This window comes from Macaca mulatta, chromosome 3 (assembly GCF_049350105.2).
Source record: "Macaca mulatta isolate MMU2019108-1 chromosome 3, T2T-MMU8v2.0, whole genome shotgun sequence".
NCBI classification, from domain to species: domain Eukaryota; kingdom Metazoa; phylum Chordata; class Mammalia; order Primates; family Cercopithecidae; genus Macaca; species Macaca mulatta.
This window is the reverse complement of record NC_133408.1, coordinates 51110431-51122879: the sequence shown is the minus strand read 5'-3', so window position 1 is coordinate 51122879 and position 12449 is coordinate 51110431. Positions and strand designations below refer to the sequence as shown.

The 12449-nt window shown below is 54.1% G+C and overlaps 1 protein-coding gene and 1 long non-coding RNA gene across 20 annotated transcripts in view; one reads left to right on the top strand and one right to left on the bottom strand.

Annotated features, from left to right (window-relative positions):
• Window positions 1-7593: 7593 nt before the first annotated feature.
• LOC144339791 (uncharacterized) lies at window positions 7594-9348 on the bottom strand. The gene is made up of 2 exons (XR_013415166.1): window positions 8803-9348; window positions 7594-8484 (listed from the first exon to the last, which is right to left on the bottom strand). It is a non-coding gene; the product is annotated as an uncharacterized LOC144339791 (long non-coding RNA).
• MLXIPL (MLX interacting protein like) overlaps window positions 9065-12449 on the top strand; it is a 32888-nt gene continuing 29503 nt past the window's right edge. For 15 of the 19 annotated variants that reach the window (XM_077996444.1, XM_077996451.1, XM_015133322.3 and 12 more), the window contains exon 1: window positions 9065-9469. In XM_077996444.1, the coding sequence (XP_077852570.1) occupies window positions 9093-9469 (377 nt within the window). In that variant the 5' untranslated portion in view covers window positions 9065-9092. The remainder of the gene's footprint in view (window positions 9470-12449) is intronic. The other 4 variants (XM_077996454.1, XM_077996455.1, XM_077996453.1 and 1 more) reach the window with 1 other exon arrangement.

Below are 12449 nucleotides of genomic sequence, written 5' to 3'. Positions count from 1 at the left end.
TGTAAATGGCGCACATGTCATAAGTATCTAACTCCATGAATTTTCACAGAGAACATCCGCATATAACCAGAATCCAGATAAGGAAACAAAATGTGGCCGGGCACAGTGGCTCATGCCTGTAATCTCAGTGCTTTGGGAAACTGAGGCAGGAGGATCACTTGAGCCCAGGAGTTCGAGACCAGCCTGGACAGCATAGTGAGACTCCACCTCTACAAAAAAAAAAAAAAAAAATTAGCTGAGTGTGGTGGTCCCAGCTATTTAGGAGGCTGAGGCAGGAGGATGGCTTGAGCCCAGGAATTTGAGGCTGGAGTGAGCCATGATTCTACCGCTGCACTCCAGCAGCCTAGGTGACTGAGGGAGACCCTGTCTGGAAGGAAAAGAAAATAGGGAAGGGGAGGGGAGGGGAGGGAAGGGAAGGGGAGGGGAGGGGAAGGGAGGGGAAGGGAAAGAAAGGAGGAGGGGAGGGGTGGAAGGGGAAAGAAAAGAAAAGAAAAGACAGGAGAGGGGAGAGGAGAGGAGGGGAGGGAAGGGAAGGGAAAAGAAAAGAAAAGGAAAGAAAAGAAAAGAAAAAAGATAAGACTGGAGAGGAGAAGAGAGGAGGGGGAGTGGAGGGGAGGGGAGAAAGAGAGAGGGAGAGAGGGAGAAAGGGAGAAGGGGAGAAGGGGAGAGAGGAAGGAAGGGAAGGAGGAAGGAAAGGAAGAAAATTGGACCAGTCACAGTGACTCGTGCTTGTAATCCCAGTGCTTTGAGTGGCTGAGGTGGGAGGATCACTTGAGGTTGGGAGTTTGACACCAGCCTAGGCAGTATACCAGACCCCATCTCTACCTTAAAAAAAAAAAAAAAGGTAGCAACATCCCTGATAGCTCTCTTCTTGAGCCCTTCTAGTCACCCTGAGGCTAAACACAACCCTGACTCCTAACACCATAGATGAGCCTGTTTTGGAGCTGTGTATGAATGAAATCTTACAACATATATACTTCCGTGTCAGGTTTCTTTTGTTTAATATATTATCAGTGAGATTCACCCATAGGGCTGCACTTAGCTGTAGAGCGTTCATTCTCATTGCTGCATTAATATTCCCTAGTGTGGGCCAGGCGCGGTGGCTCACGCCTGTAATCCCAGCACTTTCGGGAGGCCGAGGCGGGTGGATCACGAGGTCAGGAGATCGAGACCATCCTGGCTAACACGGTGAAACCCCGTCTCTACTAAAAAATACAAAAAATTAGCCGGGCGTGGTGACGGGTGCCTGTAGTCCCAGCTACTCGGGAGGCTGAGGCAGGAGAATGGCGTGAACCTAGGAGGCGGAGCTTGCAGTGAGCCAAGATTGTGCCATTGCACTCAGCCTGGGCGACAGAGCAAGACTCCGTCTCAAAAAAAAAAAAAAAAAAAAAAATTCCCTAGTGTGACTGTTCTGCAATGTATTTATCCACTCACCTGTTGATAGACATTTGGAGCATCTCCAGTGTTGGGCTATTAAGATCAGTGCTGCCATGAATAGTCTTGTGTTTTGGTGCACATATGCGCATATTACTGGGTTCTAAGGTGGGGGATGCTCAATGCTAGTAGACACTGCCAAATACTTTTCCAAAGTGATTTTGTCTCCACTGGCAGGAGCAGTACATGAGTGTCTGCTCGTACCACATCCTCCTGCACCATGGCCAACCCTTTGAGTTTGAGAACATAGGTACATGTGGAACAGGCTGGCATTCAATTGCCTGCATTTGAATCCCAGGTCTCTTCTTTTTATGTGACCTTCAACAAAGTCTGTTTTCTTGTCTGAAAAATGGGTTGAAAATCAAAGGGTAGGCCAGGCACAGTGGCTCACGCCTGTAATCCCAGCACTTTAGGAGACCAAGGCGGGAGGATTGCTTGAGCTCACGAGTTCAAGACCAGCCTGGGCAATATGGCAAAATCCCATCTCTACAAAAAAATACAAAAAATAACTGGATATAGTGGCACGCGCCTGTAGTCCCAAGTACTTGGGAGGTTGAGGTGGGAGGATCACTTGAGCCCAGGAAGCAGAAGTTGCAGTGACCTGAGATCGCACCACTGCATTCCAGCCTAGGTGACAGAGTGAGTGAGATGACTTCTCAAAAAAAAAAAAAGGATAAACCAAGGGGCTGTTGTGAAGATCCTGCGGACCCGCTAGGTGCTAAGTGCTCCATAAACGTTAGCTTTTTATAGCTAATTCTCACCACAACCCGCCAGATCACTTCGCCTCTCAGAGCCTCAGTCTCCCCATCTGTAAAATGTCAATGAAAATTCTAACACACCCACATATACACACAGTTGAGAGGCTCACTAGTAAATGGAATAATTTATAAAAGTGCCTTTTAATTTTCTTAAGAGACAGGTTCTCACTCTGTCACCCAGACTGGAGTTCAGTGGCATGTTTATAACTCACTGCAGCCTCCAACTCTTGGGCTCAAGTGATCCTCTCACCTCAGCCTCCCAAGTAGCTGAAACTACAGGCCCACAAACAGCTAATTTTTTAGTTTTTGTGGAGACAGAGTCTTGCTATGCTGCCCAGGCTGGTCTCGAACCCCTGGGCTCAAGTTATCCTCCCCTTGGTGTCCCAAAGTGCTGGGATTACTGGCATGAGCCAACACGCCCAGCAGTGATTCTTGCTCTCAAGGAATTTGCCATCTAGTGGGGAGGAAAACCATGTACATCACTCACTGTGAACGCAAAGCCGAATGAAATTAGACTTGTATTAGAACAACGGTGGTAGGGCTGGGCACGGTGCCTCACTCCTGTAATCCCAGCACTTTGGGAGGCCGAGGCGGGTGGATCATGAAGTTAGACGTTCGAGATCAGCCTGACCAACATGGTGAAACCCCATCTCTACCAAAAATATAAAAATTAGCCAGGCGTGATGACGCATGCCTGTAATCCCAGCTACTCAGGAGGCTGAGGCACGAGAATCACTTGAATCTGGGAGGCGGAGGTTGCAGTGAGCCGAGATGGCGCCACTGCACTCCAGCCTGGATGACAGAGCGAGACTTGGTCTCAAAAAAAAAAAAAAAAATAGAAAGAAAGAAAGAAAGAAAAAAAAAAAAAAAAAAGAACAAGGGTGGGAACTCGGAAATAACCTGGAGAACTTGGGGAAGATGTCAGAGGTGGGACTTCAAGGACAGGTGGGCTTTCCCAACGAGGAAGGACAGTCTGGGTGAAGAGTCCTGAGGACCAAGACCGGAAGGCAGGGAGGATGTAATGTCAGGTGGGATGGCTGGGGACAGCCAGGTATTCATACCACAGTTAAGACCTTGTCTTGCATCTCCATGGACCATGAACAAGACTTGTTTGTACAGAGGCTGTAAACTGCTGATTATAGTAACAGAGGCTAGGAGAAGCAGAAAGAGGGTGAGCCAGGTTACACGTACATGGCTGTGCTATCATCTGGGCAATGGTGCCCTGAACAGGAGGTGCATGCCTGTGGTCCCATTACAAGTGGCTCATACTTTCAATCCCAACACTTTGGGAGGCTGAAGTGGGAGGATCACTTTGGCCCAGGAGTTTGAGGCTGCAGTGAGCTATGATCGCGCCACTGCACTCCAGGCTGGGTGACAGAGCGAGACCCTGTCTCTAAACATAGGAGAAATCAGAATCTGTGGACGTCCTTGCATTTATTGGACACTCTGGTGTTTGGATGTTTTGCATTGTGCAGGCAGAGTTTGTCTTTTCAGCAGTTAGGTTTCTAGAGGTGTTATTTTATTTATTTATTTTTTGTTTTGTTTTGTTTTGTTTTTTGAGACAGAGTCTCGCTCTGTCTCCCAGGCTGGAGTGCAGTGGCGCGATCTTGGCTCACTGCAAGCTCCTCCTCCCGGGTTCACGCCATTCTCCTGCCTCAGCTTCCCAAGTAGCTGGGATTACAGGTGTGTGCCACCACGCCTGGCTAATTTTTTGTATTTTTAGTAGAGATGGGGTTTCACCGTGTTAGCCAGGATGGTCTCGATTTCCTGACGTTGTGATCTACCCGCCTCGGCCTCCCAAAGTGCTGGGATTACAGGCATGAGCCACCGCGCCTGCCTAGAGGCGTTCTTAAGCCCTGGAGGAGGGCAGAAATGAGATGCAGATGCCTGTTGAGGGGGAAATTCATGGCTGGGGAAGGAGGGATGTTGGGTGAAGGAGAGAATTCACTCACAATCCTCCCACCCACTCAGATCCAGCTCAGAGGAACATCTCTGAAACCACAGGAGACAATTCTGATGTTTTCAGAGCATGGGGAGAGTAAGATGGTGTGATCTGGAGACACAGCCAGCAGAGACTTGGAGCCAAGATTGCAAGATCCCCAACAAATCACTGAATTCAGGCCAGTCGCGGCGGCTCGCGCCTGTAGTCTCAGCACTTTGGGAGGCCGAGGTGGGAGGATCGCTTGAGCCCAGGTGCTCGAGACCAGCCTGGGCAATATAGTGAGACCTCATCTTTACAACAGCAAAAAGAAGAAAGAAAGAAAACACTGAGTTTGGCCTCCCCATTTTACAGGTAGTGAGACAGATCCCCAGTAAGACAGAGAGAGAGAGATTGGCCCAGGGGTATTCATGGAATTAGCAGCAGAGCAAGGATCAATTTGGATCTTCACCTGAGCCAGGGTGCCCGGAGCCAGGAGGCCCCAATCGAGAGGAGAGGGCCTCCAACCTATCCAACACCCCCCCTCCACAGCACCCACCCGCTCCTCTTAGCCTCATGCCCCTTTCTTCAAGCATCCGCCAAGTCTCTGGGTACCTGGGGTGGGGATTCAGAGATGTCAGGACACAGTCTTGCCTCAGTGGCCTGTTGGGGGTGAGGGAGGAGCCAGACAGGCACACAGGGATAAGCGATGATCCTGTCAGCCTGTGTACCAAGGGCCTCAAAAGACGGTTAACCGCCACCTGACAGCTGGCCACGGTGGCTCACGCCTATAATCCCAGCACTTTCGGAGGCTGAGGCAGGTGGATCACTTGAGGTCAGGAAATCGAGACCAGCCTGGCCAACATGGGGAAACCCCATCTCCACTAAAAATACAAAAATTAGTCGGGCGTGGTGGTCCAAGCCTGTAATCTCAGCTACTTGGGAGTCTGAGGCAAGAGAATCGCTTGAACCCAGGAGGCGGAGGTTGCTGTGAGCCGAGATCAAGCCACTTCACTCCAGCCTGGGTGACAGAGTGAGACTGGCTCAAAAACAAAGTGGGGGCCACTTGGAGATGGCTCTCTGAAGCAGCGCAGAGCCCCTCCAAAGGAGGGAGACTGGGGTGAGCATCAGAACCCCCTTTCTTTTTTTTTTTTTTTTGAGACGGAGTCTCGCTCTGTCGCCCAGGCTGGAGTTCAGTGGCCGGATCTCAGCTCACTGCAAGCTCTACCCCCCGGGTTTACGCCATTCTCCTGCCTCAGCCTCCCGAGTAGCTGGGACTACAGGCGCCCGCCACCTCGCCCGGCTAGTTTTTTGTATTTTTAGTAGAGACGGGGTTTCACCGTGTTAGCCAGGATGTTCTCGATCTCCTGACCTCGTGATCCTCCCGACTCGGCCTCCCAAAGTGCTGGGATTACAGGCTTGAGCCACCGCGCCCAGCCGCAGAACCCCCTTTCTTAACCTGGCAGGGATGGGCAAAGAGAATGCACATCCTACAGAGGGCAGCAGGGAGGAAGGAGCAGAACGGCTGGGGCTCCTGGGAATGTGATATGACCATTTGGCAGAGACAGAAGATACCCGGCCAAGGGAGGCGGGTGGAGGGGCTGGCCTGTGAGCAGCCTCGGATAATCACTTTCCTCCCACAGCCGGTGGCTTGGGCCCTCAGGGCACTGCCATTGTGATCCTGGGTGTTGTGTGATCCTCCCGTGGGCTGGAAGAAAAGTGCTATGTGTCAACCTTTTCCAAGGCTGCAACACGTGGGTGACCACCTCCTCCCCTCTGCCTAACATGACCACGCATAAGATACCTGTCGGAAAGCCAGCGGAGCTCAGCATCTGCCTGAAACTCTCTCTTGCCCCCACCCCGTAGGGACATCCTTGGGGAGAAGTCTGGAAATCTACTAGACTGGGCTTTACTGCTGCCCCTCAGAGATGCTTGGGCGTGTTTTTACTCTCCTGTGCCTCGGAACCCATCTTTGAGGCCGTTAAAGCCTCCAATGAGGTGTCCGGTGTGAATGCCTCAGTCTGGTTTCTGTCCTTAAGGTGAGAAAAGAGCCTTCAGAAGCAGAAACAGGCCATGTACAGTGGCTCACCCTTGTAATCCCAAAACTTTGGGAGGCTGAAGCAGGAGGATTACTTGAAGCCAAGAATTCGAGACCAGGTTGGGCAACAAATTTCATCTCTACAAAAAAAAGTTAGCCAGGTGTGCTGGCATGAGCCTGTAGTCCCAGCTACTGGGGAGGCTGAGGTGGGAGGATTGCTTTGGCCAAGGAGTTTGAGGCTGCAGTGAGCTATGACTGTGCCTCTGCACTCCAGCCTGGGTGACAGAGTGAGGCCCTGTCTCTAAAAATATATAAATAGGCCAGGCATGGTGGCGCATGCCTGTAATCCCAGCACTTTGAGAGTCCGAGGTGGGTGAATCACTTTAAGGTCAGGAGTTTGAGACCACCCTGGCCAGCATGGCGAAACCTCGTCTCTACTAAAAATACAAAAATTAGCTGGGCATTGGGAGGCCGAGGCAGGTGGATCAAGAGGTCAGGAGATTGAGACCATCCTGGCTAACACGGTGAAACCCTGTCTCTACTAAAAATGCAAAAAAATTAGCCAGGCGTGGTGGCGAGCTCCTGTAGTCCCAGCTACTCGGGAGGCTGAGGAAGGAGAATGGTGGGAACCCACGAGGTGCAGCTTGCTGTGAGCGGAGATGTGCCGCTGCATTCCAGCCTGGGTGACAGAACGAGACTCCATCTCAAAAGAAAAAAAAAAAAAATTAGCTGGGCGTGGTGGCGCGCACTTGTAATCCCAACTACTCAGGAGGCTGAGGCAGGAGAATCGCTTGAACCCGGGAGGCAGAGGTTGCAGTGAGCCGAGAACATGCCATTGCACTCCAGCCTGGGCGACAGAGCGAGCCTCCATCTCAAAATAAATAAATAAGTAAAATATATAAATAAATAAAAATACAAAGAAGCAGGAACAAAAGCTGGACTTCAGTGTCAGTGAGAGAAAGGGATCAGAGCTCCTGGGTAGATGCCAGCCTGGGGGATGTCCACCTTCCAGTGAGCCACACACCCCCACCAGTAACAGTCCCTTGAGGCTCCCCTTGGGCGTCTCTGTGCAGCTGAAGTAATGATCACAATTTTTAAAAAATATATATATTTTCTTAAGTATTTTATTTATTTATTTATTTATTTTTATTTTTATTTTTTTGAGACTGAGTCTCGCTCTGTAGCCCAGGCTGGAGTGCAGTGGCGGGATCTCGGCTCACTGCAAGATCCGCCTCCCGGGTTCACACCATTCTCCTGCCTCAGCCTCCCAAGTAGCTGGGATTACAGGCGCCCACCACCACGCCCCGCTAATTTTTTGTATTTTTAGTAAAGACGGGGTTTCACCGTGTTAGCCAGGATGGTCTCGATCTCCTGACCTCGTGATCCACCCACCTTGGCCTCCCAAAGTGCTGGGATTACAGACGTGAGCCACCGCACCCAGCCTATTTTATTTTTTGAAATAGGGTCTCACTCTGTCGCCCAGGCTAGAGTGCAGTAGGGTGCGATCTGCAACCTCCACCTCTCGGGCTCATGTGATTCTTCCACCAGTAGCTGGGATTACAAGCCAAGCACGAACCACCACATCCGGCTAATTTTTGTATTTTTTGCAGAGACGGGGTTTTGCCATGTTGGCTAGGCTGGTCTCGAACTCCTGGCCTCAAGTGATCCACCCACCTTGGCCTCCCAAAGTGCTGGGATTGCAGGTGAGAGCCACCGCGTCAGGCCACCATGTTAACTAGAGGTATTAACAACCTCCTTCGGGCCAGGCCCTTCAGGGGCGTTGCCTGGTGTTTACCACATCAGGCCCCTGAGAGGTGGGGGCTTCCAGCTGTATGGAGGACCCAGAGGAGCTAATATGGGGTCGGGCGGCGGAGGTGGAGGGCAGGAGTTAAGTGAGGGGGGATGGTGATCTCTGGCCTCACAAGAGGGTGCCCCTGAAAGCACAAACCCCAGGTCCTGAGGCGCTTTCAGGCTCAGTTGTGATAGGGGACCTTTTCATTGTTGAAACAGATTCTCTGTCATCCAGGCTGGAGTGCAGTGGCGCGATCTCCGCTCACTGCAGCCTCAACCTCTTGGTCTCAAGCGATCCTCCCACTTCAGCCTTCCGAGTAGCTGGGACTACAGGTGCATGCCACCATGCCTGCACCTGTTTTTTGCACCATAATTTTTGTATGTTTTGTAGAGACAGGGTTTTGCCATGTTGTCGAACTCCTGGGATCAAGGGATCCTCCCACCTTAGCCTCCCCAGTAGCTGGTATTACAGGCTCTCTCCACTATGCCCAGATAATTTTGGCATTTTTTTTGGTAGAGATAGGGGTCTTACCATATTGCTCAGGCTGGTCTCGAACTTCTTTTGTTGTTTTTTTTTTTTTTTGAGACAGAGTCTCGCTCTGTCGCCCAGGCAGCAAGGCAGTGACCGGATCGCAGCTCACTGCAAGCTCCGCCTCCCGGGTTCACGCCATTCTCCTGCCTCAGCCTCCCGAGTAGCTGGGACTACAGGCGCCCGCCACCTCGCCCGGCTAGTTTTTCGTATTTTCAGTAGAGACGGGTTTTCACCGTGTTAGCCAGGATGGTCTCGATCTCCTGACCTCGTGATCCGCCCGTCTCGGCCTCCCAAAGTGCTGGGATTACAGGCTTGAGCCACCGCGCCCGGCCTGGTCTCGAACTTCTGACCTCAAGCCATCCTCCCACTTTGGCCTCCTAAAGTGCTAGGATTACAGGCATGGGGCCCTGGCGCCCGGCCTGACCCTTCTTAAGATCCCTTTGGAGCAAACTAGGGGAGGCTCTGTTAGAATTCCAAGGAGAGACGGGAAGGGAGATGGGGCCGACCCGCCGGAGCTCTAGGGCACCGGGTTCTCACCTGGCGCAAGGACTATGCTAATACAAGACCCGCCCCGTCCCAGGCCCCTCCCATCCGAGCGGCCTATGGGGCGGGGGCTGGGCTATGTTAATGAGGCTGGGCTGGCCACGAGCTGTTCCCTGCGCTGCACGGAGCCAGCACCAGGCGGTGGCGGCGGCGGCGACAGCCATGGCCGGGGCGCTGGCAGGTCTGGCCGCGGGCTTGCAGGTCCCGCGGGTCGGTCCCAGCCCAGACTCGGACTCGGACACGGACTCGGAGGACCCGAGTCTCCGGCGCAGCGCGGGCGGCTTGCTCCGCTCTCAGGTCATCCACAGCGGTCACTTCATGGTGTCGTCGCCGCACAGCGACTCGCTGCCCCGGCGGCGCGACCAGGAGGGGTCCGTGGGGCCCTCCGACTTCGGGCCTCGCAGTATCGACCCCACACTCACACGCCTCTTCGAGTGCTTGAGCCTGGCCTACAGGTGAGGGTGGCTCGGGGCCCCGATGGCCTCGGCCTCCAGATGGGGATTGGGGGGTCTGGGGCAGGACTGCGCGCTGGGGCCCTCAATACCCCACCCGAACCCGGTCCTGCGGCTCCCGGAGGCTCTGGTCACGCCCTGAACATCCCCTTTCTCCCAGCCCCGGGGTCCTCCTATCGCCACCCAGCCCGCTGGCCCCCGACGGACCCGCGCTTTTCTGATTCCCATTCCTCCCCCATCCCCTCTTCCCCGAGGCGCAGACCGCCTGCGCCCCGCCTCTACCTGGACCGCTGGTCCCCTTTCTCTGGTCCCGGCCCCTCCGTCCCTCCAAAAATGCCAGGAGTCCCAGGTCCCTAGGCCTCCCGCGCCCATCCCCACTCTCCACTCTGGAGCCACTCCACCCGACCCCCTGCAGGCCTCGGCCTTCTCCCCAGCAGCCCCGGCCCAGGCCCGCCCTATTCCGGGACCCTGAGATACTCCCAGCTACCCTGATTGTCTCAGTTCATAACCAAAGTGGACTGAAACTGGCCCACTGTCTCGTCCAACTCCCCGCAATTGCTGAGACACCTCTTCTTGATCTGCTATGTCAAGGGTGGCGGGAGGAGCATGTCCCAGAAATGTCCAAGAGGCGCAGCTCGCTGAGGTTACGCCGGTGCCCGGGAGGCCTGGGTTCGCCTACCCGCGTCGCCACACTAGGCTGAGCGCCCGTCGCTGCCTGGGACCCCCGCTTAGCGCCTCAGAGAGCGCACAGGCCGCGCCCCGCTTCCGCTCCACGCCCCGCGTCCCAGAGGAGGGCGCGAACCCGAGGCCTGGCCCAGTGCCCTGGAGCAAAGTTCCCCGGAGCGGAGGGGCCAGTATAAATTATCAACCGAAAACCCGTAGGGGAGAAAGGGGGATCGGCCGGCCTTGATCTTTTCTCTGTGCAAATATTCCTCTTCCTCCGCGGCGCCTCCTCCCCTTCTGAGAACCGCTGGCTACGGATCGGCACCTGCCGCCCTGCGGGGGAGCGGGAGCTGGGGTGGGGACTGTCGGGGGAGTATTGCCTGCCCCCAACCGCGGCCGCCTAGCTGCGACCCCATTGGCTGGAGGCGGAGTAACCTTGGCCCACAAGCTCTGGCCCCGGGCCCAGGTCATGTTGCAACCCGATCGGCCAGGGCGCCGGACCCGTGTGGAAAGTTCAAATTCCCGTCCCTTCTCCCTCCCTCCCCAAATGTCACGCGACTGCCTGGGACAGGGCATCTGAGGTCCTGGTACACCGAATGCCGGCACTCCTCCTTCTGCGGGTCTCCCATTCCCCACCCACCCCCAACTTTGACTTCTCATTATATACTACACATCAGTCTACTTGGGGGGGGCCTCACTTCCAACCCCCACTCCTGACCATGTGTGACCAAAGAGGAGAGGTTCTGGGGAGCTGGCAAGGTAAGGGACAGAGCGCAGCCCAAAAAACTGCTCCCCTAGGAGGCTGACTCAAGGCTGATTTAACCCCAGTCAGGGATAGCTGGGGTAGATAAGTCTGTGTTTTCTTCCCAAATACCCAAATATTAATATATTAACAGTAAATCTCTCTGGCTGGGCACAGTGGCTCCTGCCTGTAAGCCCAGCACTTTAGGAGGCCAAGGTTCTCATCCAAGGATTTCTTGAGCCCAGGAGTTGGAGACCAGCCTGGGCAACATACTGAGAACCCGTCTCCACCAAAAAAAAAAAAAAAAAAAAAAAAAATTTTTTTTTTTTTTTTTTTTTTTTGAGAGGAGTCTTGCTCTTGTTGCCCAGGCTGGAATGCAGTGGTGCGATCTCAGCTCACTGCAACCTCTGCCTTCCGGGTTCAAGAGAATCTCCTGCCTCAGCCTCCTGAGTAGCTGGGATTACACGCGCCCACCACATCCAGCTAATTTTTTGCATTTTTAGTAGAGATTTCACCAAGTTGGCCAGGCTGGTCTCAAACTCCTGACCTCAGGTGATCCGCCTTCCTTGCCCTCCCAAAGTGCTGAGATTACAGGCGTGAGCCACCACGCCTGGCCAAAAAAATTTTTTTTGATCAGCCAGGTGTGATGGCGCATTCCTATTCCCAGCTACTGGGGAGGCTGAGGTGGGAGGATCACTTCAGCCCAGGAGGTTGAGGCTCCAGTGAGACATGATCGTGCCACTGCACTCCACTCATAGAGATAGAGTGAGACCTTGTCGGAAGGGAGGGAGGAAGGAAGGAAGGAAGGAAGGAAGGAGGGAAGGAAGGGAGGGAGGGAGGTGGAGGGAGGAAGGGAGATGGAGGAGGGAAGGAGATGGAGGGAGATGGAAGGAGATGGAGGGAGGGAGGAAGGAAGGAAAGGAGGGAGGGAGATAGAGGAGGGAGGGAGATGGAGGAGGGGGGAGATGGAGGAAGGGAGGGAGATGGAGGGAGGGAGGGAGGAAGGAAGGGAGGGAGGGAGATGGAAGGAGGGAGGGAGATAGAGGAGGGAGGAAGATGGAGGGAACGAGATGGAGGGAACGAAATGGAGGAAGGGAGGGAGATGGAGGGAGATGGAGGGAGATGGAGGGAGATGGAGGGAGATGGAGGGTTGGCTCAGTACCAGGAGAGCTTCTAGATTTCCGCATTTCGTAGAGGAAAAGCCCTAAGGCTTGAACTGGGACAGTGTTTTCATCTTCAAAGACCCCCAGTTTCCGGGGTTCCCTGGAGGGGAGCAGATTACAGAGATTGAGTGTCCCAGGGGACGGACTGTATGGGAAGAGACAGTAAGGCAGAGAGTTCAGAAGGTGGTGGGAAGAATGACCAGCTTGACCCAGGGACCCGCCTGAACCAGGGACCAGCCTGACCCAGAGACCAGCCTGCAGAGGCCTGGCAGGGTTTCACCCTCCACAGGGTAGCGTGGGCAGAGGGAGGATCGAGGAGGCCGTGTTCCGTGGCTCCATGGGTGGAAGCCCCAGGGAGGCAGTTTCTAGAAGCTTCAAGGAAGCACTTGTTCATGGTCAGAGCTGGCTAGCTTTA